General features: G+C 42.9%; 3 protein-coding genes across 3 annotated transcripts; 1 reads left to right on the top strand and 2 right to left on the bottom strand.

The window, feature by feature from the left end:
- Positions 1-285: 285 nt before the first annotated feature.
- LOC139652571 (dual specificity mitogen-activated protein kinase kinase 6) lies at positions 286-11,267 on the bottom strand. The gene is made up of 12 exons (XM_071529678.1): positions 10,948-11,267; positions 7,470-7,539; positions 6,947-6,995; positions 6,742-6,855; positions 6,250-6,369; positions 6,016-6,132; positions 5,787-5,838; positions 5,538-5,665; positions 4,839-4,916; positions 3,150-3,289; positions 2,836-2,881; positions 286-2,527 (listed from the first exon to the last, which is right to left on the bottom strand). The coding sequence occupies exons 1-12, from the start codon at positions 10,964-10,966 to the stop codon at positions 2,450-2,452; spliced, it is 1,011 nt and encodes a 336-aa protein (XP_071385779.1). The 5' UTR covers positions 10,967-11,267; the 3' UTR covers positions 286-2,449.
- Positions 11,268-12,618: 1,351 nt separating this feature from the next.
- Positions 12,619-16,019, bottom strand: btbd17b (BTB (POZ) domain containing 17b). The gene is made up of 3 exons (XM_071529700.1): positions 15,926-16,019; positions 14,105-14,390; positions 12,619-13,693 (listed from the first exon to the last, which is right to left on the bottom strand). Exons 1-3 carry the CDS (start codon positions 16,017-16,019, stop codon positions 12,619-12,621), a joined length of 1,455 nt encoding a protein of 484 aa, XP_071385801.1.
- Positions 16,020-20,341: 4,322 nt separating this feature from the next.
- LOC139652590 (G-protein coupled receptor family C group 5 member C-like) lies at positions 20,342-25,683 on the top strand. Its single transcript, XM_071529699.1, has 5 exons — positions 20,342-20,361; positions 21,294-22,300; positions 24,006-24,109; positions 24,225-24,350; positions 24,834-25,683. The coding sequence occupies exons 2-5, from the start codon at positions 21,322-21,324 to the stop codon at positions 24,864-24,866; spliced, it is 1,242 nt and encodes a 413-aa protein (XP_071385800.1). The 5' UTR covers positions 20,342-20,361; positions 21,294-21,321; the 3' UTR covers positions 24,867-25,683.
- The last annotated feature ends 409 nt before the right edge of the window (positions 25,684-26,092 follow it).

Raw genomic sequence — 26,092 nt, 5'->3', positions numbered from 1 at the left:
ATCAGTCAGCTCCAGTATCTCTCATCTCGATTAGAGCGTGTGGTTTCAGGAAGGAGAATCTTAAGTGGAAACTGTTAGTGACGAGGGAGTAGGAATCAAGAGCTTGACCGAGGAGCGGCCTGAAGGGCAATTTGGACCACATACAGGCAGATGCATGCATCAAGACTTCATTAAATGTCAGAGCTGCACTGTACGTCTTCTATGCATCTGTACATTATTATAGGAACTACTTGTCAATTCTTAAACCCGCAGCTATCATCCTTTCTGCAACATTTTTGTCCAACATTTTGTGCGCATTTAATAATCACTAAAAAGGACTGACATCAAGTCTAGGCATTGTGAAATGAACGATATGATGAAATGAATTCTTTATGCAGTCTTACTGAAGAATAAAGCCTTTATTTTTTTGTCTTCCCATAGTTCAAGTTTGTCAGTCCCACCCAATGAAGAGGTGGCAAACAGAGTGAAGGAGTAAGAGGTAGAGCAAGTGTTCCATTCTCATTGTGATCAGCGTAAAAACTCACTTTTACACACCATGGGAATGGCCATCCAAAGAAGGCCGACTAGAAAAAAACAAAACAAAATTACAGCAGCTTCTTTGTGGCGTTGCTAGCTTTCCCTTCTTATTCACAATCATAAATACTCCTAACTCACTGACTTTTGATAAAGATCGCACTACAGTGTAAACCAGAGAGGCCATGAGTGCTCGCCATGAACAGAGGCATGGCAGTCGTCACCATCGCTATCGCCACCGCCACCGTCACAGTCTCTGAACACTTGGGAGTGGGGAAAGGGCCTCTTGCTGTGTGTCCAAGGCTAAGGGGCACTGCATAGTACAGTCAGACAGAAGAGATAATGGCTGCCCGCCATGGCCCACATAGAGGCTCTCAATCCAGCACTCAGGAAGAGTACGACCTGGGAAAAAAAAAACGAAAAAAAAAAAACAAGGCCGCCTCCACATAAAGCAGGGCACAGAAACCTGAGCGGCAGAGCTTGACAGCACATCAATCCAAAATAGGTGCACAGGAGTCAGCTGGCCCTGTGAGTGAGTAAGAGAGTGTGTGTGTGTGTGTGTGTGTGTATGTGTGTGTGCACGCGTTTCACACTGCATTAAAAACTAACTAATATCAACCACTCTAGGAACATCTGCACTGCCCAGGTTACGACAGTGCCATGTTACATAAAAAAAAAAAAAAAAGATAGTATTTACATCTTCAACACATAAATTATTTCCCTAACATACTGTATGTGTAAGGCATAATAAGGTCTCTGAAAAAAACATAAGTGCCTCGGATGAAAAGAGGATACTGACTCCAGCATTCAGAAAGATAAGCAAAGGGGAGAATAAGTTGAAATGCTGCCTAAAAAAAAAAAAAGTCAAAATGCGGGCAAAATCAAGTCCAAAACAGAAAAAAACCCACACAATTAATGTAATAATTCATGAGAACAATTTTTAAAAATGGCACACAGCGGGCAAGATATAGCTGTGAGCTTGAATAGGCAACCCCTGAACCGCCAGGTGGTAACACCGGCAGCACTGTTTACATTAGGAGGCCAACTCTTAATCTTATACCCAAGAGGAGAGGAGGGAGGGAGGGAGGGCTGTGTACTGTGGGGTCACTGCCTTGGAGCGCTATAAGGTCAGATGACACAGGATTTCTCACATTCCTGCCTCACACGAAGAACCACAGAGAGAGATCTAGGAATGACTTGCGACTCCTCCTGTCCCCGAAATTGACCTTTGCCATTTGTCACGGTGCAGCGTGCTTTGTTTTTGACCGCTGGAGCCTCCCACGGCCCGGCAAGACACAGGACCAGGCCAGACTGTTCACCTGATGCGTTTTGACGAATAAGGCCCTAAGTAATTCACACTTGACGTTGATATATATACAGTATCAAAAAAAAAAAAAAAAAAAAAAAAAACTGTATAATGAGAAAACATACAAACGCATATGCAAATATAGCTTTCATTACACAAAAAAACATACACATTAACTGTTGGTTTTGCAGATGAAATTCAAAGTATTCATACAATATGCGTCACAAAAGAAATAATGGCTGGCTCTGTCCGTTCCGAAGAGATAGAGAGAGAGGGAGAGAGAGGGAGAAAAAAAACAGGACAAAAACAACAAAACACAAGAGTTCAGTTCATATCTGTCATGTTGGATAATTGCACACACACAGGAGGCTTGGAGGAGTGAATTAAACCTCTCCAGTTGGTTGGACCATACGAGTTCATATCACCGCCACTGTCCCACTCCAGTGCTGTTGGGCTGGTTTCAGTCTTTGGGTCGCCCCCTGTTATGTGTGGGTGCATGAGAGTCTGTCGAGTATGTCATTCCAGTGAGTTAAAAAAAAAAAAAAAAAAAAAAAGGTAGGCCATTGGTTCATTGATGGAGAGGTCCCGCCTACCCTGACGGGGAGGGGTTGGGAGGGGGCAGGGGGCCCATCAGTCATCCAGGATGACCTTGACAAAACTGGCCACGTCTGTCTCTTTGGAGTCATGCAGGGTGAAAAAGGGATGTTGCTGCGTAGAAAAGGAGAAACATCTATGCTTAGACATATGTTCCTGGATGACAAAAAGGGATTTACACCAATGTAATAAACACTGTGTTGTTATTGCTTTTAGCTAGCAACACACACACGCACATCACAATCTTGGTGGGTTAATTGGGTAAAGCCTGGCCTCTTGTGGACAAAAGCAAGAACAAGGAGCACCCTAGATTTCACAGAGGTGACACAGATGGTGGCAAAGTAGAGACAGAACAAAATACATTCAACTATCTGATGCCATTTTTGGAGAAAAGAGAGATAAAACCAAAGATGCAAACTAACCATTAATTCTGTGTAAGCTGGTCTCTCAATTGGCTTCTTTCTTAAGCTGTAAAGATGAAGAAGATAGAGGCAAACATAAGACAAAATACCAAACAAATATCCAACAGTAATTATAGCCACATATAAAAATAGTCAAATGATGCCATCTGATGATGTTGACAGAATGATGGATAGACTATCCTGAGATAGTCATGGCTCTTCAGGCTAATGGAGAGCAGAACACTGACCCCTAGTGGGCTTCGGATGCCACTGCTTTAGAGTGAGGCGGATGAGGAGCATAACTGTGAGACATGTGCAGAGATGGAGAGGCTCACCATTGGGAGCTGAAGTCTACAAACTCTGGGGAGAAGCGGTCGGCGGGCAGCTGAGGAGACGGCTCATCCACCACCTGTTTGAGCTGCTGGAACGGGGTGCCCCACGAGTCGTAGGGGAACTTCAAAATGGCCAGCTCAATCTAGGAGGCAGAGACAGTCTGATTTAACAGGGATCCTACACATTGTCCATTTAAAATATCATACTTTTTCTTTCCATTTCTTGCCTGGATTTTGATCAGGGTTCAATATGATGTATGCTAATGTTAGCTGGGTAATATGACTATCAATTATAATGCTAGCTGAAGATGATCCTTCACAACACTGAAGAGTTCATCTTCAAAGGGCGATACATTTTTAAAAACCAAAAGTCGCAACATTTATAAAAAATAAAGTATTTAGATTATTTAGATCCTAGTTACTTAATCTCCTTTAAAAAGTGCTATGATTTGTTTTTACTTTGTACTACCAATCATTTTGTATGAGTATAAAGTATGTATTTTATCAAATAGTGGACCTTTCAGTTCGGAACAAAACTCTTCAAATATTTTGAATATTTGCAGAAACTTTTCCAGAATTGTACAATTCCCAAGCTTCCCACGGTCTCAAAATTATAAAATATATTCTTTGCAAGATAGCAATATGGGATAAATAAGAGATAAGGGCATCTCTTTCGTGTAGCCAAAGAAAGAAAAGGTGCCTGTGAGCCATATTAAATATCAATCAAGGAAAGCATGGGTTATTTATGATTTTGCACCAATCTGGTCTCGTTGTCAAAACATACCAATCATACCAGGGTGACGGTGACTCACCATCAGTGTTGGATCGTGTGTGTGGAAATTTGTGGTATTGATATTGGCATCTTTTTTTAACATGATTTAGTAAACATGGTATTTGCTAAAGTGTACTGTACCATCTGATGAATTAAACTCTTGTTGAGAAAGTAACGTTGTGGATAATTATGATCATAAACTTCAAACAAAACTGGGTCTCCCACCACCACGGTCCTCATCACAGCAGTAGCTGCCGAGGATAAAATGGATCATAGCGGAAAAAGTGGAAGAGGCTCGACTTACACTGGCAGAATGTGGCCGGGATGGCGTTTGCCTTGAATTATATAATAAGAGTTATGGTCCAATGGAGTGCGGAGAAAGGTCTGGTTACACAAGGCTAAGCTAACATTTACGTTTTTGTGTTTGCCAACAGCGTAAGCACCATCTGATACAAGCTCATAGTAGCAAGACAGTGAATACACAATCAGAGCATCAATCATCTTGCTGGCAAAGCGAGAGCCTCTGTGGTTGAGTTGGACTTTTCCAATATCATATTGCATAGTTTGTATTTCCTTTTACTAGTCCTTTGTTGTGAACTTTAACCACATCTTTATCCACATTTTTATGTGGACAAAATGTTAGAGATGTTAAAGATTAGAAAGCACTACAAGTACTTTAAAGCTGTATGTCTGGTATGTAGCCAATAGCCTCACATGCTATTGCTTTACCAAATACATGTAACGCTGAATACATGAGCACTGACTGCAACCTTGATGCGAGAATGGCAACAATAACATTAATTTTGTGCCTATTTATTATTAACTTGAAGTATCAAAAAATGACACTGAATGTGCTCTGCAGTATTGGTGCCACTGTCAGTATCTAGAGGCACCAAATTTCGATACCCAGCCCAACTCACCATAGTGATTCCAAGACTCCATATGTCTGACTTGACGCTGTAGCCTTTCTGGTTGAGGTCAGGGTTGATCCGCTCAGGCTGAAACAGGAAAAAAGCCAGCAACAGATAAAATTATTTCAACAATAATGATAAACTTGATTTGTTTTGCATTTTTCAAAACAGTTACAAAACAGCTACAGACAAATCAATAAAAATTCCAGATTTAAACTCACTTGTTCGGTTCTCAAGCCTAATCTTAAGAAAATAAAGATGTAAGTTAACAACGAAGTCTAACAGTGTGCGGTTATGTCTTATTCCTGCGACCAACCTGCACCTGATCATAAGTGGGTGTGCACAGGCGTCTTGACGACTAATTCCCATAAATGATATAAAAGCTTGAGGTGATGATTTTAAAGAATGCACTGGTTCTGCTGAAGTTCCAGGCAAAATATTCAAAAACTTAGAGGTTCGAACAGCGAAGACCTGATTACTGTCAATCTGTAGTCTAGACTTCAACATGGTGAGGGAGCGCCCTGCCTGAGGATCTCTGGCTGTGCTCCAGCTCATGAGGGGTTAAAAGACCTACGATGTTGATAAAGGCCAGGCCTCGCTCAGGCTTAGATCAGTACATTTCTAAAACTTCACTGAAGAATCTTTTCCTGCATCTCAACTGGCCTGTACCAGGAGTCTCTTTTCCCGATTTTCCGTGGCCCTGCTTACCGCCATGTAGGGCTTGCACCCTGCATCCATGGTTTTGGCTACGGAGTCCACCAGGTGGCCACTGATGCCAAAGTCACACATCTTAACCTGGCCCTGAGTGTTGATGAGAACATTGGAGGGCTTCACATCTGGAGAGGGACGGTGTTGGAGTATGATGAGAGAAGGGATAGCAAATCAACAAGGGGAAACACATGAGTATGAATTTTCTGATATTGCAATGTCTTTGATATGAGTAAACACACTGTTTACCTCTGTGTATCACCGACAGGTTACTGTGCAGGTGCTCTAATGCCTTGACAATCTGTAAAGTAAACAGAGATTGAGAACTGAGGAAGAGGTTGAATTCATCATCAGTCATCATCAAGAAGTCAGTAACTAACGCTGACAACTAGAGGTGTAGAAGACACCCAAATGATCAAATCATCACAATGACAATGCTCTCAAATAGTAAAATATGGTGCAGGAGTCGTGGACGTACTGCTACAGTGATCTTGCCCAAGATGTCCTCGGGGATGGTCATGCCTTTCTCAATAACCTTCTTGTAGAACTTATCCAGAGAAGTGTCCATCAGCTCCATGCAGATCCAAACATCCCCCTGACAACACAGATGTCAATCGACAATGAAGAGAAACAAGACGGTCAGCACTTCCGTAAAATGCACAAAGAAGGCAATGCCGATAGTAAATGTGTGAGACACAGACATTGTCTTCACCTCTCTGAAGAGGGCGCCATAGAAGGTGACGGTGAAGAAGCAGTCCACTGTCCTCATGGAAATGTCCAGGTCCATCAGCAGCCTCTTCTGCTCCAGGGTGTTGACTGTGGCACGGATCCTCTGGGGAGAGAAACGCACAGATTGGGCTGCAAGTTTCATCACAGGTGCTTAATCCCAATGGGGTCCAATGTCTTATCACAACGTCCTAAAATATTACCAACAATGCATTTTAAAAGGCCCTGCAACTTAGCTGCACAGTTGCACCAGTCAAATCACCAGAGATGACAGAGAGAAGAATGAAAACTCCTTTTCCAAAGATATATAACCCATTTCCCCCCCCAATGTAACCCATCATAGATCCGATCTAAATGAGTGCGAGCTGAGCACACATGTTGAGTACATCTATGAGTCATCGTACTATTTTAAAAGCCTGGTGCATCTACTGAGCAGCCAAGTCAGGTAACCTGAGCAGCGGGCGGCTGGCCAGCCTACCTTGACAGCCATGATAACACCACTGGGCACATGTCTCATCTTGTCCACCACCCCATACGCTCCCCTCCCCAGCTCGCCGATCTGCTCCAAGTCATCTGCCTTCACCACAAAGTTCTGGAAGGAGGAGAGAGCGGTCAGCTTAATGCATGTATTCAGCTCAGCAAAAAATAGAACAAGTCTCAGAAGAATACGGAGCCAACTTTACCTTATCTCCAATAGTGACGCAAGCTTTAGAGTCGAGGTCTCGAGGGGGCCTGCAGCGAGAGAACAGAGTTTAAATTGAGCAAAAACAGTCAGTATACTATCAGTTTGAATGATGCCATATTTGCTTACAGATGATTCATGAGACAGATTGTGCATCTTTATTATTAGAATAACTGATGAGATTCATATTAAAATAGAGAGTGGTTTAAATCGATATTAAGATCAGTGGTCAACTCGGGTAATCTGACATGCAGGGACTGAACCTCTCTCCCTGATTGGGACAGGAATCAGCATTTACACAGGACCATGGTTCCTTAAGTGGAGTACAGACAATCCAAATCCCCAGAAAGTTCATTCATATTATCACATCTACTAGGAAACACAATGCACTTCTCAGCCAAATGCCTATTAGGGTGTCTCCAAATCTATTTGGGCATCTCAAAAAAGTTTGAGAGCCCCTTATTGAGGATAATATATTTGCTGCCTCTGCCCCTCGGCACCCTGGAGTAAAGGAGGAGCCTTACGCTGCTACTGCTGGTGGAGGCTGCTCAAACACTTCTTTGGACAGCTTCAGTCCAGGGTTCTTCTTCTTCCCTGGCAGATAAGAAATGAGAAAAGCCTTCATGATTGACTGGTCAATATATCCACATCAGTCTATGGATAGTGGAGTTTTTTCCCCATTCTGGAAGTAAGGAGTGCTTTCAAGGTTACATTCAATTTGCAGTTGCCATTGACACCGACTCTTGCCAATGATACCTGTTATCTAACTGGAGATTAGGTGTACTCAAAGCTGAGGCCCCACAATAGAGAGAAGGCGGCCTAAATGACTAATCGGCATTGGTATGATGACTCAGATGCAGAGAAAGGGGAGGGATGGTAAAATACAAGGGAAGCAAGTTCTTTTTCCTGTCATGATTTTTTTTTTCAAATGTTGCAATCAAATCAACCGTCAATATGTTTTTTTTGGGGTTTTTTTTAAACTATCTCAAGTTTAGGACATATTACATTTTTCAATATCTGGAAGACCAAACATGGTGCTGTAAACTGTGGAGCTCTGGGACCTCTGTTAAAGTAGTGACAGCAGTCCATTCATAAACACGTTTTACCAGCAGCCTTGGGACTTCCCACAAGGGGCTGTGGGTCCCTGCCAGAATGACACAGCCAACAGGCCTACCAGGAACACACAGGAAAACAGTTCAGCTCTTCTCGGCATGGACACTGGCGCTCAGCGTGTTTGCTCTCGTAGCAAGGTCGACAGGAAAAACAGAACACATTCTTGACCTTTGTCTGGTCCTTGGACAGATTTTCACCCACTGGGATATGATGAGAAATAGTTTAGACCTGCCTGGCTATTTCCTCAACTAGTCATATACAGGCCTAGGCCAGGCTGCAAGCTAAACTCATTCTACCTCAAGTCTAGGAAGTTAGTTTCATGTAGCTGACAGGCAAGTCACTAAAAAGATGTATTTTGTGCAGATTGGAGCAGCCCCTTTTTTGAAATTAGCAAAAAATTGCAATGGGTCTGTTTATTGGTATGACTTATCTGTCATTAGAGGTGTGGATACCAGCTGCTACTATTAAATTCAAATTATTTACCATGTAATGAGTCATACCACTCCAGTTTGCAGGAAACATGATTGGGTAAACCCCTTCCTTGCTAAACCATGCTGTTAGGGAAGTCTAGCTCACAAGGATTTCAGATTCGATGGCCTACAACTGAAACTTCAGGCAGGGGTATTGTGTGCTGTAGCCCTAAAATAGGCCTACAAAGTGTCTTGACAGACAGGAGTTTCAATGAACCACTACGCCTACAGTAGTCTCATGTGGTAGGGGAAGATTAAGTGTGATTTACTCACACATGCCAAGTCAAAAATAGATTGTGCATTTCCTCTGGGTGACATAAATAAAGAGCATTCAAAACCTCCCTATGACCTGACAAATAAGACAGCCTTTTGTTCACCCAACAAAAGTAGGGTAGCAAGCCAATACAACACAGGCCAGGCTCTCCCTTCACTGGTGCAGCACAGAAAAATAAACAGATTGCGTAGTTTAAAAACATGCCACCAAACCTGACAGAACTTGGCTTATTTCATCTATTAGAAAGGTTTAACAATGTGTTGGTGCTGCATGAAAACAACTACTAATAATAATACTTGACACATACAGTAGATCATACTGTACATATCAACCTTTGAATGAGGTCTGAGTAATTGCAAGACATGCCTTGCGTGTTTACAGTGAAGTCGTAATGGACTTGAAATACTAGTCTCTCTCAGGTAGCAGTGCCAGTGTGTTGTGTGTGTCGTACCCCTGTGGCCTGGGCTGTGGGGTGGGATATGACTCACCAGTCAGACTGGACACATCCGCTCAAAACACAACAGCTGTCAGGACCCTTTGGGAAATATGATGTCACTTCACTTGGCCTGCTTACTGCTCACTTTCCTCATTGGGCTGAGGCTAGCTTCCCTGCAGCTTTCTGTTGCAAGACCTGCCTTGTCCCCGAATCGGGCCCCGATACGAGACAATGATGCGGTGACATCAGCCATAGCTGTATAGTCAGTGGATACCAAGGGGACACAGGAAATTAAGTGATTGTCCGGACACACCAATAATAAGAGAAGAGAATCTTCTGAGTGCAGCAACGCATACACAACATGAAGAGGAATTTCTGGATTGTGCATGGGATCAAAGTGTCAATAGCTGTGTGGCGAGTCACCATCAGGAAGCTTCGGCCTCAATCTGGGCCCATATATGGACAATGATGAGTCATGCACAGATAATCTTCCACACCACCCTATCAGTGCAGTTAGGGAGAATCCAATCTCCGAACATGCCTGAGCAATGCCGTGAATTGCATTGCAATGCACTTAGGCCCACTCCACCCTTTACCACGGAGGGCCGCACTCACTGTAGTGGTCAGAAAAAGAAAAAAAAACACACACACTTTCACAAGACACCTTTGGTCTGCACAGTAACAACACCTTAGAACCTGTGTGGCAGCTATGCAATACTGCTTGCAGCCAGTGAAGTGTCAACAAAGAGCGCCTGCACTAGGTATTGAGGCTGCAAGTCAAAACATGCCATGGTAGGCCAAAGGCTGTGATTGCCTGAACAGCAAACAGCCAATCTACACAGCCCTCTCAAAACAATGTGTACTCCCGACCATGGTAACGCTAGTATGATTGTGTAACAGCACAAGCGGTGAACTTGAAATGCAAATTGACATCATCGTGCTCTCTGTATCTGACGCAGAGGAAGGACCTTGATTTTCCGAGGGGTGCATTTTGTTGAACAGTGTCCGCCGCTACAAAAAAAATTACACAACACACACGCTAGCGGAAGCCAAATGTGCGATTCGTCGTTCATTGACATTGCCGCGAAGCGCGTGAATGTTTAAAAATAGTGTAATTTCCACCAGGGAAAACGCATTTTTTCCGGACGTGACTCTAAATATATACATGTATAGGCTACGTGTGGTTACGTTGGCCAATCAGAAGGATCCAACATAATCAATGAGTCATGACATCCAGGAGGCCGAAAAATAAAACACCTGTGGTCACACTGTGCTTTCACCTAAAGAGGGGAAACCAATCTGTACCGCTGCAGCGAGTTACAGCTGAGGGTGCAAGTCGGTTGTTTAACACAGCTTGGCGAAATACCTCTTTTTGTCGTGAAAATGTGCTCACTAAAACACAAAAAGTGAAACGCGAGCGACACGGGAATGCCCATTACCAGAAAGCAAAATTGGCGATATAAGCTATAATACAGCGCAGGAGGAATATCTTGAGGCTCCAGTGTGGCTAGAGGCTTCGCATAATGATAGAAAGCAGGAAAGACGTCCTGGCTAGCTTTTTTTTTTCCTCCTCTCATGCATGCAGCTTTCCACCTGGTAAGGTTACGATTGTCAATGATAGCTAAATTACTTCCACACAAACTGCACCGCGTAAATGAAATCACATGCATGGGTATGTTTTAAAAAGCGGCAGAGTACGAAATCCTTACCTCCTTTAGAAAGAGACATTTCCCCTTTGCTTTGATGAGGGGGAAGGGAAGCACAAAGACTTTTGCCTTTTTTTACTCCCTCCCTCCCTGCATCTACCCTTACACCCGCTCAGGATCGGTGGCTTGTCGTGCAAAAACTAGCAGCGATAAAAAGATTGTTTATCTTCGTGCAATCTCCGTGCTTCTATCGCTAACCCGCAGGTTTAAGGATCGATTAGCAGATGGATGCACAACTTTAAATGAAGTCGGCGCGGGATATACAGTTCGAGTTAGTTTGCTAACAAAAACTGCACTTTTAGGGTGGCCAAAGTCTGACAGCTGAAGGTTCCAACGACGCTGCTGCGTAATGACGTATTTCCTGCCTCATGCTTAAAGGATTATGGGTTGTGCAGTTTGTATCGTGAGCATAGATTTTCTATCGGTTTTTTTGTACAGACTATGTAACAGAGAGCTAATTTAATTTACATATTAAAACTAGATTAATTACAACGATGCTTTTAATAGATCATACAATGCATTTTACTTTGATTTGTTGTCTGGCAACTTTATGCACACTAGATTTTGAACTGAATTATAGGCAATCATAGACAAAATGGGTTTTTTTTGTTTGTTTTTATTCAAGATGAAAATAACACAGAGATGTAGTTTCTTTAAAAGCTAGAGATAAGGTGTGTGTAACACTAAAAACAAAATACAATCCCCTAGGGGCTGCAATTAAAAAAAAAAATCCCCAGTCTTGCATGTGAGCCACAGAATACAAAGGAACATTGATAATGGGATTGTACTTCAAATGCATTTTGGTATGTAAACAGCAAGGTACTGTAGGTATATAAGGGTATGTTTAAGGATATAGTGCCATGAACTAGAAATCTATGTGGACACTAGAATAGAGCTTCATTTTCATTTTCTGCATAAAATGAAACCAACAGCAAACATTTTAATTTAAAGCAAAACTTCTACCTATGCAGACAACATTAACCGTTATGTGGATTTAATGAATTCATAATGCCATTCAACCAAGGAAAGAGCCAGACATTAAAAACCGTAACAAATCAGTACAGAAAAGCTTTTTTTTCTCTGAGTATGCATGTAAAACTGAAAACCCACTGTGAGTAATCTGATAATCATTGCTGAGCCACTGAATTGTTGATACAATGGTGAGTCCGTAACTGGTACCAGACACCTCCTTGTTAAATAGTCGGAAGACAAAAAAACAAATTGCACAAAGTGATCGTTAATGGAGATGTCACACACCTGACCAATAAGCAGGTGCTGTGATATGAGTGTGGTTTGGACTAAGTGGGTGTGGAGGCCGGACAAGTGATGGGGTAACACTTTACAATAAGGCTACATTAATTAAGGGTAAGTTAATGCTTAATAAGCATTAACTAACCCTTAATTAACAGTTAACTAATGTGTCTGGTAATAATTTACTAATGGTGTTCATGTTAACTGAGGTATTCATTTATACATTATTTAATAGTTTATAAAGATGACTATTAAATAATGTATAAATTAATACCTTGTTAACATGAATACAATTAGTAAATGATTACCAGACACATTAGTTAGGGTTAGTTAATGCTTATTAAGCATTAACTAACCCTTAATTAATGTACCCTTATTGTAAAGTGTTACCAGTGAGGGTGAGGCGACACAGAATTCCTGCCCTCACTTCCTGGCAACGACGAGGGTATGGTAGAGGGGTTTTACTACGATGTGCAGATAGAGGGAGCTGTCAATGAGGTACTCCGACACGCGGCGCTGCAGGTCGGCGTCCACCAGGAAATCCCCGGCCTCCTCTGTGCTTTGGTGGAAGTTGTAGACATGGCGAACCACCACTTTTCCTTGCTGCCTTGCCATCACGATCACCGTCTTCTGGAAGCTCACACCGGCAAAGTCTGGACTGGAAGTGGCCGGTGTGACGATGATGCGAGGTCGACCCCCGTCTGTGCGGGTGGGCTGCATGGCACCCATTTCAGTATAGGTGGACCGGACACTGAGTGGGAGCCAGCGAGGGGAGAAGAGGGCGTTCCATGTCACCCTCTTACTGGAGTCATGGCCGCTTGGCCCCAGCTGGGTCTGGAAGCTGAAGCTGCGGTCATCACGGGTGGGGTTATTGATGACCCAAGGAGACCCCCAGGAGGACGATAGGTAGTTACGGGGGGTGAAAATGCTGCAGTTGACATCAAAGTACTTGGCCAGCTGGATGGGTGAGGCAGAGTGGAATTGGAAGGCTAGGTAGAGGAGCTCACGGACAGACTCGTAATACTTCAGCATGAGAGGGGACTGTTTCTGCAGACGGAAGAGGTGCTGAGGGGGGATCATGCCGTATCGCACGGCCCTCAGGGCGCTCTCCACTGTCAGGCTGGCAGGCTGGTTCTGGCTGATCCAGGCCTCCAGGGCCTCGTAGAGCTCCAGCTCGCTCTGCAAAATGAGGTCAGAGCGCTGGAGCAGGGACAGCAGCAGGTCTTCGCTGATGGAGCCCCATTCTCCGCTCTGCAGCACAGAGGACAGGTTCCAGGACAGGTACTGCAGGCAGCTGTCCCGCAGGGCCAAGTCCCCAGTTTGCATGGCGTACTGGTACCAGCCCACCACGTGGCCCGTGGGGGAATCGCTAGACAGATGTTGGGTCATGTATTGGGTCAGACCCTGCTGCAAGCCCCACACATGGTACTTGCTGGCCAGCTTATGCAGAGGAATGGCCTGATCTAACCGCACTGAGATGTCACCACAGTACAGATACCTGCAGGAAAAAAAGCTGGAATAGTCATCTAAAGTCACAAAACTCTATTTGGAGGTAAGCATAATTCTGTCTATATTCAGCAGTTTTTCTCTCCTCACGTCTGAGTAACTGAAAAAACGCACAGTCTGATTTAGACTGTGAGTCCCACACAGCAGATGTAATTTTAAAATATTTCACAAGATGGAGCATCTTACTCTCTTAGTACGGTAGTACTTAGTAAGGTAGAGTGGAGTGAATGAAGAGCGATACCTTCATATTTGTGGAAAATACTATAGCATTTATAAGCAGCTCCACAATTTCTTGAATGGTATTTTGGGTTTAATTAAACCTAAGATAGTTATTTAATAAATTGTTAAAAATTCTGATTTCTTGTCCCTCTCCTCTCCATGAACTGCCCACTGCTCTCCTCACCTGACAAACTTGTCAAAGACAGCAGCACAGTCGGGCGTCTCCCTCAGAACCAGAGTGCTGGTGTTGTGGCTGAGCAGCAGCTCCTCAAACACGTCACTCTGCAGGGTGAGAACCAGGGTGTGAGCCTGGATCACCTTCACCTCGTCCGTGTTGATAGTCTGCACCCGGAGCGTGATATCACTACCGTTCCCCATGGCCAGCAGGGTTTCCATACGCTGCACCAAACTCATGGAGTGGTTCAATACCGTGGCACCATTCTCCAATGCGACGTCCGGCTTCAGGGCAGCTGTGGAGGAGAGAGCAAAATAGTGGCAACACCTGACAGAAAGAGAATCACCTCTATTTGCCAGTTACATGCAGATGAAATTCGTCTTGATCTAGCAATTAGCTATAAACTGTTTCTGAACTTGTGAGTCTGTTCTCATTATCTGGACTCTGATATGTACACCCTGATTTATTTGCCATTTGCATCAGGTCCCTAATGAATCTTATCAGCCTTACTCAGCGTTCTGATATTTCTTCCACAGAAAAATTCCTGTGCTTCTGTTCTACAACTTGAATCAGATGCAGGGAGCATCGACCTTGTCTGACACATCCTACAAGGACTAGAAAAGCGCTGTATAATCCCATGACTAAACCACAAGTTATGCTCTATATCAGAGAAAATCAGAATTGCACATCCTTCTATTCTTGCGGTCTCAATTAATAGAGAAAGAGAGTAACATGCCAGGTGGCTGACTCAGAAAACCTCAGATGCCAGGTGTTCAGAAATGATTCCTGACTCTGCAGCGCCATTACAGATGGCTGCTTCTATGGGTCCTCTTGAGCGTAAGTGCAAGTGGCACATAGTGGGGAATCACACATGAAAGACTCAGCATGACAAGCTGCTGTTTCCATTCTGCTCTGCCACAGCCATCGGCAGCCTTATTGGCCCGTTACTGGGGGTTTAATGAGACACAGGGGGAGTACTCTTGGCTCCCTGGGCTGTCTCCCAGTCTTCATATCTCCACCACAATCAAGCGTCTTCACTTCAAAGTAACCTTTTTCCAATTAGCTAGCCGGCACCCTGAGCCAGCTGAGCTTGGGGGAGGGGACAGTGACAAATGACTTTGGCATTCTTGTTTTACAGTTCAGCCAATTGAAAAATCTTGAAATTCATTCATAATTAAGGGTGCTATATGCTACAAATTTTACCTTTTCTGACGCTGTGAGAAAAAAAAACAGAGATTCAGTTCCAAGCAGACAAATGACGGTTATGAATAAAGAATGACAAAGTGTCTCTTCCACTCAAGCTCAGGAAGGCTGAAAACACGAAATAAAACATTCTGTACACCGTTCCTAAATATTAAATATCCAGCATTAGATGAGTCTGTGCTCCAGAGGAATCCCAAAAGAAATACTGATATATAATCTGACAACACAAGAATGTGGCCTTCAGTTCCTTTGGTCAACAAGTCTGATCTACTTTAGAGAGTAGAGTAAGAAACCTTTTCTTCAGACATTGTACTGTATTACTGAGCTGACACACAGGCAGGCAGCAAATGCACTTGCCTGTCTTTCCCTGCATCCAGCAGACAGATAGATGAGGACAGGATGAGTAGAATAGATAAAACAACCCCCCTGCCCCAAGGCTGGATGAGAGCCATACACTCACGCTGTGCCCTACTACCCACTGACAGTATGGGGGAAGCTGGACTGAAATAGAACACAGCTTCCCTTACAATGTAGGATATATATATATATATATATAAAGGAAACAGAATGGACAAGACTCTTTAAAAGCAAACAGTTTAAAACTACTGATGCCGTATGTTATCTTACCTCCTCCAACTGTGATAGAGTGGAGGTAGAGTGAGAGGAGCAGGGTGCCCACATAGACCCAGGCAGGGATCCTTCGTTCACATGAGCGCACCATATCTTCTCAGTTTTTCCCTGCTGCTCTTCCTTTGTCCTTTCCCCTCTCTTCCTCTCTCGGTGCCACTCTTCTCCTGCCCCTTCTCCTTGCGGCTGTGCCTTTTGTCGTGTGCGTGCGGAGGGTGCGTTGCCCTGTGTGGCGCCCGGCTCCCTGTCCCGCACTCTTTATGTAGGACGCTGGCCTTTCCCTGGCGCATCTCGCATCTCCATTGATTGGTGGAATCTGGCAGGGGCGTTGCTATGACGACGGCTTTGATTTTGAATTTCTCCCTTTTGGATGTTACATGGCATTGATCAGTGGCACCAGGCCAGCCAGGGACTCAGCTTAATGTTTGGTAGAGTTTAAAAGTAGGGTTGGTTAGGTGCTATTAACAATCAATATTTAATGTGCTTCATGTTTTAAAGGCATTCTAATGGAGCAGATTTCTGAATTGGAAAATGATGTTTATGATCTCTCAGTAGAGGGCAATCTGTGCAATATAATTAGTCATTTAATTACAGAAGTCTACCTTGGAGACTATCTGTCCAAAAAGTAATTGAGGTTCTAATATGTGTCACCACTGCAACTGCAGTCAATCTAAAGTCATAATCCTTTTATAGGACGTCTTTTCAGATGGGTACAGTTCTTTCTGTAATGGCATGTTAATCTAGCTAATAGCAGGATAATTGCATTGGTATTGGGTCTCCTCATCAATTTAAGGCAGAGTTTTGTTTATCAAATTCAAGGGCCAATCCAAATTTTATTTGGTCATATTAAGGATATTCAAATAAAATCTTGAAGAGTTTTACCTCTACATGTAAAATATGGTTTTGCAACTTTCATAACATGTCATCACTCAAAACACGGCTTTGTTTTACTTCAGTATTAACAAACAACCTTGTGCACCCTCAAAGTACATGTATAATGACATTTAGGTGTCGAGTACTATCAGTCCTTGCATCACAAACCTCTCAGAGTGTAGAGCGTGATATACACCGATACCAGCTGGGCATGCAGTTAATGGTCTGCTGCAGGCAGGGAACATGCTAACCTCCATGACAGGGCTTTGGCAATCAATACTAAACACTTTAACTACTCAGAGTGAGCTTAAGAGTCACATGCAATCAGTGAACCACACATCCTAGAATAACATGCTATAGCTGGAACATGGTCCAAGTGAGTTCCAGTGTGAAGTAGCAGCTATGACATTGGTGAATAACCCCTGTGGTCATGACTTTGAGGTCAAAGAAATGTCTAAAGTGGTACTTAAATGAGCCTTTATTTACCACTCAGCTAGCATCGATCCTTCCGTCACAGACTGGCCAGTCAATACTGGGATCCCTGTTAAAATCTTCTCAGAGAGATGAGCTTACTGTGAGCCTAGCAGCTGACTGAGATAAAAAACAATCAATGCATCAAGCTAAGACACTATTAGTCCAATCAAAATATTTATAAAATGTCTGTCCAAAATCTAGATTCAGATATGACCACTACAGACAAGGAGAGGCATCATTTCAGTGGGAATTGGGTTGTGGTGGAGCCCTGAGGGCTGCCAGGCTCCAGTAAAAATGCAGAAGAACAGGCGTCCTGGGACACCCCTACCTGAGCCGCTGCTATGAATAGCCTGACAGGTTCTCAGAGGAGAGCTGTGCTGCTGATGTGTCCTAATGAAGCCTGCTACAACAAACTGGACTATTGCTAGACAACATAGACAAGGCACAAGATCGTACAGCATCTGCCATCTCCTCAGTCACATTCTGAAGGTAGGTGCAGTTGCATAAGAATGAGATTTGTGTATATGAGCACAAAACATGGCTGCACCTGCTCCAATACTGTATGCTTAGATAGGTTTGCCCGTTTACTGTTAATTTCTAAGAAACACAATTCATGCAACTGTTGTGTAGCTGCAACATGGAAACAGAGTAAACCCAAACGTGCATTAGGCCAAATGTAAACCGAACAACCCAAACCAATTCTGTTGAACTCTCCAACTATATTTTAATTGACTTCTGCATGACCTCCATTAAGGTTGTACTGTTTTCTCCACTGAGACCAGCTTCTATTAAGAATCTGCTAACGGGACCACAGACAGAAGGGATGGATTGACAAGCTGCTGAATTTGTGAGAGCTCCCCTCGGGACGACATCCATTGAGAGATCGATGCGCCACAGGGGGCTCCATCACACAGTGTCAACAGTACAGTTTAGTGCTGCCTAAATGCCGGCGTTAGCATCAGCAAGGTGTCCTAGATGACCTTATTCTGCTGCTGAAACCCTGGGGGATGCATCAGTCAACCGGGTCTCCAAAACATTACACAAATGGCTTTTGATGTAAACATTCAATACCACATACTGAATACATCAAGTGTAAAAAAAAAAGCAACGTATAACCATACTACAGAATATGTAGGAGATGCTGCAGTCTGCTATCAGGTCATTTCAAAGCACTTCAATGTGACATATTATGGATATCATATTTAGGTAAATTCTATTCTGTAGTCGTAGTATAATTGGCTTTTGGTGTTTTTGTACCATAGGGAATAGTGTCTGATTTCAACTTTTTACAATTACATGAGTGAGTAAGAAAGAGAGATGATCAAGGTAATATGTGTGTCTGACTGTAGATATACACACACAGATTCAGTTGAGACAAACAAGCAGGCAGAGGGAGAGAGTGAGGCATTCTGAAAATATCTTCAAAATATTCTGTTCAGATACCTATATTCAAATGACAGGTAGCCTATTCATCGATCTGAGAGGACCAATTTTGTTACAACTAAAGTCACCACTACAATCTACAGTTAATAGTACCCAACACAAAAATCTTGTTATAATATCAATATAAGAAGATCAAGCAGCAACCCATTAATATTTATGTTCCTTATCCTTCTTTCAGTCATAATAATGAGGACCAGTTTTGATAGGACGTTTACCAACAAGAGAACACCTATATCTATTTTAGTAGGCGTATTCAAAAAAGTATGCAAACATGTTTATTCAAAAGAGCATTATTGTGCATATATATTATAGTATAGTTCTAACTCAGAGTAGAGACAATCTAAAAGCTTAAAATCAATGACATTGTTCAATGCTCCTATTTATCAAATGGTTGTTAACTGACATGGCCGACAACAGGTCGATAACCAGATCCATTTTGTTGTGTAATCTGATTTGATGTTGTTTAATTGGAAAATACAGGAGTAATTTTCTCTTATATCAATACTACCCACCAGGTGGCTCTCCAAACTGGATGCACAGTCTCCCTTATAATGAAAACTGGTTTTACATGAAATAATGCCATAATCCATTAAGAATCATTTGGGGGAGAAATTTCTCTGTTTCTCTGTTATGGTGCTTTGAAATGTAAAGTACAACTGAAGTGCAAAAGCACACTAACTACCACTGGTACAGTAGGCCAACACTTGATTTATCCTGAAAATGAACTAAGTGGGCCACAACATAGGCCTACTTAGTATGTGCTGAAAGTGGGTCAATTTAGTTCCAGTATTTGAAGCTTATAATTAAGTGACATCAATAGTACATTTTAAATATCTCACATAAATTACATTTAAAGAAACTTAAAATAATCAATTCACTTCAGAAAACAAACGTGATGAACTTGATTTTGGACTTATTTTTGTTTAGAGTAAGTAAGCAAGCAATCTTTTGTTTACCCGTACGAGGCTATCCTGTATTATAATTATTGTTTTGTACAGCTGCTATATTCATGAGTGTGTTTGAGCTTATTAAATGAAAGCCACTTCATGTCAAATAGGTCGCAACCCAGACCAAATGTTGCCATGTCTGCACTAGTGGAAGTGTCTCACTTCAGAGGTGAGTGGGCCCTTTGTTTGCACATAAGCTGGCTGAGACAAATAAGTAGGTCCTACAATAATCGCACGGAATATGCAAAGCTGCAAACTAGAAACCACCGGGAGGTTGGGTCAAGAGACAGAATGGACGTTTTGAATTGAGGTGGAAGGATACATTTAAATAAATAACTACACAGGAAACCTACGTTGATATGTGGCTGCGGGCGAGTCGACGATAATATGGTACAACAACAGAGTGGGAGTGGGCGGAAAAAGGACTGACTGTTCATGATCAAGGATTCAGCCTCTAGACGCCTGTGTATTCCCAAAGTGGGCATTTAAACGGATCAGGACTTGATCAAATTATCCCATACGGCACTAAAGAGAAGGTATAACATCCATAACACAAACAAAACAGTCCGGTCAAGGCGAACTTTTTTATTTATTAATTTTTTTAGGGCGGATTAGGCTATCTTTTCTGGAGCAAATAGCCTACAACTGAATCACCTGTTGGAGCGGCGGCCACAACTATTCTCACCTGCATCAGCACAGGTAAGATGCCCCTGACGAAAAATCACTATGAACATCCAGAAATATTCCTACACGGATTTATAGTGTGTCCGTGCTACTCAATAGTGAGTTCATACTAACATTTAAGGTATTTTTACGTATGATATCATAATATTCCTATATGGGCTTATAGTTTTAATGTGATATTTGTATAGTATCCTTATAAAATGTATATATGATTAGGCCTACTATAATTAATTTGCATAAGGAGCAAGAGCAAGGGATTATGTAGTGGCCATCGGAAAATGATTGAAGAAATGTTATATAAATCTTCCCCATAATTTATATTTTACTTCTATTTTGAATGACACCAGCCTATCTCTCGGAGCAAAGATGTTGGGCTGCGGCATGATGTCTAAAGCTTAAATGTTTGCTACTGGGAATTAAATTGGGTGTAGCCTAAATACTATATTTTGTAGGAAAAATGGTGTGGTGAGCATATGTCTGAGAAGAAGTGATAAAATTCACTGCAAAATGATGCCAATGTTGCAATATATTTACTATAGCAAGAATGTGTCAATACAGCAAAATCTGAATATTAAATGTGCCAATATTCTGGAAGGGTGTGTGTGTGTGTGTGTGTGTGTGTGTGTGTGTGTGTGTGTGTGTGTGTGTGTGTGTGTGTGTGTGTGTGTTATTTTAATGGCCAATACTTTGTGTAGCAGAGTATATGTGATTCCACACAACTAACATTTTTATATGAAGGTCCACTGGTGAATAAGGAATCAGTGATGTGGATGGTACTGTTCATTTACCTGTGCTGTGATATAATCATCCCTGTAAACATCCACCTCTTTCTCTTTTAAAAATTAAATTGGAGTCTTTTGTATGACAATCACATGTCACATGTCTGTCCATACTGTATTTATATGTCCATTTCCAGACAGAAAATCATCAGGTTATTCTTGTTGCAGCTTTTTGTTTTTCATCTGCAGTGAGGCCATGGGTCCTACCACCGCTCCGAAAGGGTGCGGTCCCTCCATCAGCTCCCTATATTACAACTTGTGTGACCTGGCTACTGTGTGGGGGATCGTGGTGGAGGCCATTGCTGCCGCTGGAGTGGTGACTTCCTTTGTCCTGCTCATCATCCTCATGGCCAGCCTGCCCTTTGTGACGGACAAGAAGAGGAAGGGTATGGTGGTCCTGCAGGCCAGTATTCTAGTCTTCACCCTTGGACTCTTCGGCCTCTCTTTCGCCTTTATTGTGGGCCGGGACTTCACCACCTGTGCCGCGCGGAGGTTCCTCTTCGGGGTGCTGTTCTCAGGCTGCCTCGCCTGCCTGGTGATGCATGGGTTGTGGCTCGCCCTGCTGGAGCGGCGTGGCCGGGGGCCCAGGGGCTGGATGCTCTGCCTGGGAGCCCTGGCTCTCTGGATGGTGGAGGTTATCATCAACACCGAGTGGCTGATCATCACCGTGGTCAGGAGCCCCCTCAGAGGCGTCATCGTTTCCGACCTGTCCTGCAGCATTGCTAACCAGGACTTTGTGATGGCGCTGATCTATGTGATGGCTCTGCTGCTGGCTGTGGTGCTGATGGCTGTGCCCTCACTAACGCACAAGCACAAGCAGTGGCGTCGAGACGGAGCTTTCATCCTGGCCACCGGGGTCTTCACCACGGCCATCTGGGTAGCCTGGATTGTCATGTACATCCACGGGAACCAGGTGGCTGGGAACCCCAGCTGGGACGACCCCACTCTGGCCGTGGCTGTGGTGTCCAACGCCTGGGTGTTCCTCGGCCTCTACACCATCCCAGAAGTCTGCTTACTGACCCAGGAGGACCCAGACCAGGAGCAGCCCCATGACGGCGACCACATCTACCCTGCCAGGAGCCTGGTCTACGACAACATCCTGAAGGAGCAGGAGCCGCCCCATCAGAACATATACATGGAGAATAAGGCTTTCTCTATGGATGAGCCTAGTGCAGGTACAGCATTATACATTATGGACTATCATTAACCTTATGCTATTAGCAGTTGAACACGTACTGTTGTCTTCTCCATCAACAGAAAATGCCATAAAAATAATTGCCAGATTGTTACTGTTTTTATTTTTGAGGAAATACTTTGTAAAGCATCACTTCCTACAGTATTGCTCCTTTTTTGCCATCTGTCAAACAGTTTTTCTAACCCAGGCAAACCAACCTCTTGTTAGCAGATATAATTTAATGCATAAAAACAATAACTTGCATGTAGACCAAAATGTCCACTGTAGGCAGTGATATGTCAGCATAATCCTGCTCACATCCCCACACACAAGTAGCAGGCGGCTGACAGTAAAACATGAATATAGAAGATTTTTTTGACACAGGAAACCAATTGAGGATTTTTTTTTGCATTCTGCCTTGCATAATGACTGATCAATCAAGGTGGGTTTCCAGAGAGTCACAATGAATTATGTTATAAGCTTCATGCTTAATTGACTCTCAACCCCCTGAAATCTTACAGAATAATGACAAGCATGCCAGCCAGTGAAGTTGTTGACTTGCTGCTAAATGTATGCAGGAGGGTTTTGCCTCCCATGCAAATCCCATGCTTTTCCAGGTGAGATGCCATCTCCTGCCTGGAACAGTGAAGTGGACACGATAAGATCTGTGTTGTAACGGGCACATTCTTCTTCCTATTAAAATCTAGAAAGATTATTTAAATGCCCATGACCTCAGGCGTACCACCAAAACGATGAATTGTTTTTTGTCCACGTGTATTACTTTCTGGCGGTGCCCATGAGAATCTACTTATAGGATAAAGAAAAATCTGTGCCATTCACGCATCATGCCCTTTTTAGGACAAAAGTCTGATCTACTTAGGTTGTGTCCTTGGCCAATATCATGAGGCAGTTACAGCAAAAGCTTGCTTGTAAACACCAATCGCCATCATAAATTAAAGTTATAATGTCTCTGAAGACAATCTGAATGTAATCTAATTCATTTGCAACTATTTGCTTGGAAAGCTTACATCTTCAGACATTTCTACTCTGATATTTTACTCAGCACAATAGAGCTATTGTCAATACAGACTAAACAAAGCTGAGATCAGTCTCAGGTTTACCTAATGTGTTTTCAGAGCTTTTGCCTGATGACAAACAGAAACCAATTAGAAAGAGAGGTGACAGGGAGATGTTGGACAGGTTGGTGAATTTAGCTCGCTCTGAGATCAGGGACAACATCATCTCTCACCTGTCCCTTGTCAGATATTTAAAATGGGTCATATACTGTAGGTAGCTACTTGCACTTTTGGAATTTGGAATCGTACGGTATCTTGACACTGATTTACCCTGACTTTCTGACAGACGCAGCAAATGGTCTCATTAATGGACCACTTAACTGGCCGACTTGAGTAAATGTCATGAGCTGTTGCCATAGAGACTGTGGTCCAAGTATCCTCTTCAAACAATGGCAGATGTACCTAAAGTGCATTGATGTTTCTGATTTTTCTGGGCCTTGCAGATGTAGAACTTGTACTTATCCCAGAAGACTATTCTAAAACTGAGATTATATATCATGTCCAAGAGGATGGGCTAGTGATTGGCACAACTAGATAGTAAATATCTTTTTGACAGCGTTGATGCTACTCCAGTCAGGTTGCTAACTCTTCTTCTTTCTTGTCAATCCTCCTCCCACTTTTCTTCGCCAGTATCCAAAAAGCCAGTGTCTCCATATGGTGTTTTTAATGGTCAGCTACGCAGCGGTGTGTACCAGCCCACCGAACTAGCCCTGATTACCAAGGGTCTGGCTAACGTGAGTGTGTTCAAACACATTATAATACACCTCCAAACTTAGAATGATCTCTTCTCTGTCACCGCTGAAATAATCAATGTGATGATGACTGCCATTTCTTTGTGGGTTTCTACAGAGGGACCAGGTCAAAGACACTGTGCTCCCTAGGGCCACGGCGCCCTCTTTGACTCCGGAAAGTGGCAACTCCCTCCCTCGATCAGCCGAGTCCTTACCGCCTTCAGGACTGTCACATGCAGGCAGCGTGAGTCGGCAGCACATCGCACGTAATTCAATATATCGCAATGGAGAAATGTGACAATACGTATCGTGGGGCAGAAAAATGAATCGTGATATTAGCTATGTTTTATTCTGCTGTAGTAATCACAAAGGACATGGCTTGCCCATCACAATTTCACAAGCTCTCCACTGAAATTATATAATTTGCATTTTGTAATGACAAAATAGTTGTTTACATTCTAGCAAGACAATTCCATTGCTGGAAAGATTTGTGGCTCAGAAATAAGCATAATTCTGCCCAGTCAATTGAACTTTTATTTATTACATCGTATGGTGGTTGTGTTGAATCCTGTATCGCGTATCGTGAGATAAGCGTATTGTCCCATCCTTACCGCACACCCAGTTGCTACCGCTATGAAACGAAGTTCAACCAGGTGTTTCTCTAGTATCAGAGAAGTGCACAACGCTGATGCAAAATGTAATATGTATTCCCCTCTCTCTTCCTCAGGAAAATGGTCTGAATAAGAAGGCACTCTGGTGAATCTCCAGCAGTATGCAGTAATACCACCCAGTTCCTGTCTTGCTGACTTCCTCATTTTTTTTCTTTCTTTCATTTCCCCGGGTGTTCATGCACTGCTGCTCTGTACTGTGTGCACAAGGGTTGGGTGTCGAAAACAAGAGGTGACGACCAAAATGCCGATATCAGAGATGGATGAGAGACCTAGAGGCTACAGTCTGTGGGATGGACACCCAACATGAAGGTCTCCACATGGAGAAGTTGTGCCTCACCTCTTCTACTTCATACCCACTCTGGCCTTATGGCACATGTTGTCAACCTTCAACCAGGTTTCCTTTTTATGTGATTTTCTTAAGGATTTGTAGATGTGTGTTTGCACGATATTTGAGAAAATCGTCAGCAGAGAAAGAGTGAGATGAATTGTTTCAGGTTTACAGTACCTAATGGTCTCTGCTACACCCCATCCCCCTCCTCCTGGACTCTGTCTCTCTTTCTCAAATTTATGACTTGTCAAGAGGTAATATTTTCCCTTTTCTATTCTTTCTATTGAACTGGAAAAACAGGCTAAGAATTTGAGTGAAAACTGACCTAGGTTGGTAGTGGAGATTTGGTACACAAGCATCAGGTTTTGCACTGAGTCTTTAAAGCACAGGTGGTTGAACAGCGTAGGCCCAGCCCGTGAAATGCAAGGGCAAGGTCCATAATTTAACCGTTATATAGTTTTTATTCACAAACACTCAAAGTTCTTGTTTATTGTATTATCACTAGGATAACACTGTTAATAATGTATGTATTTTTTGTTTTCTCTATTGCCATAAATCTACTGGCTGTAAAATAGGTTAATCTGTTGGTTAGTGTATGTTTGTTCACTTGTAAAATGATATTGTGATTATTTCAGACTTCATTTACTTCTTCTGAAGGTCAGCTGATTTTGTAGAGGGTCTGGGGTACATAAGAATGTACTTTTATTTTAAATTATAACTTATTAAAACTATAAGTGTTATTTAAGAATTTGCGGCTGTTGGACCCTTGTATAGTAAAAGAAGAGAATGGTTGGTGACGACTCCATGAGGAGGCAGGCGGGGGGCACTGCAAGAGGAAGTGTCACAAGGATGAAAGTGTGCGCCTCCCAGAGCAGTTATTTACATATGTGGGCTTGATAAGCTTAAACCGCTTTACCTGGGGCCCCTTGCAGTGATAGACTCTGCTATTATGGTGTGTGGGATTAGAATTCTTGACGGCCGCACAGA

This window comes from Centroberyx affinis, unplaced genomic scaffold (genome assembly GCF_046629955.1).
Source record: "Centroberyx affinis isolate AG114_WGS23_722 - 3 ecotype Tasmania unplaced genomic scaffold, CSIRO-AGI_Caff_v1 ptg001832l_1, whole genome shotgun sequence".
Lineage (NCBI taxonomy): Eukaryota > Metazoa > Chordata > Actinopteri > Beryciformes > Berycidae > Centroberyx > Centroberyx affinis.
The sequence above is the reverse complement of the archived record's forward strand: the minus strand, read 5'-3'. Positions and strand labels throughout refer to the sequence as shown.

Coding starts and splice junctions, on each gene's coding strand:
- LOC139652571 (XM_071529678.1), bottom strand. Junction 6,856..6,946: donor GCGTCACTATTGGAGATAAG/GTAAAGTTGGCT, acceptor TCCTCCTTCCAG/AACTTTGTGGTGAAGGCAGA. Junction 6,133..6,249: donor ATGGCGCCCTCTTCAGAGAG/GTGAAGACAATG, acceptor CTGTGTTGTCAG/GGGGATGTTTGGATCTGCAT.
- btbd17b (XM_071529700.1), bottom strand. CDS start 16,019: ATGGTGCGCTCATGTGAACGAAGGATCCCTGCCTGGGTCTATGTGGGC. Junction 14,391..15,925: donor CTCTATCACAGTTGGAGGAG/GTAAGATAACAT, acceptor TCTCCTCCACAG/CTGCCCTGAAGCCGGACGTC. Junction 13,694..14,104: donor GTCTTTGACAAGTTTGTCAG/GTGAGGAGAGCA, acceptor TTTTTCCTGCAG/GTATCTGTACTGTGGTGACA.
- LOC139652590 (XM_071529699.1), top strand. CDS start 21,322: ATGGGTCCTACCACCGCTCCGAAAGGGTGCGGTCCCTCCATCAGCTCC. Junction 22,301..24,005: donor TATGGATGAGCCTAGTGCAG/GTACAGCATTAT, acceptor TTTCTTCGCCAG/TATCCAAAAAGCCAGTGTCT. Junction 24,110..24,224: donor TTACCAAGGGTCTGGCTAAC/GTGAGTGTGTTC, acceptor GGGTTTCTACAG/AGGGACCAGGTCAAAGACAC.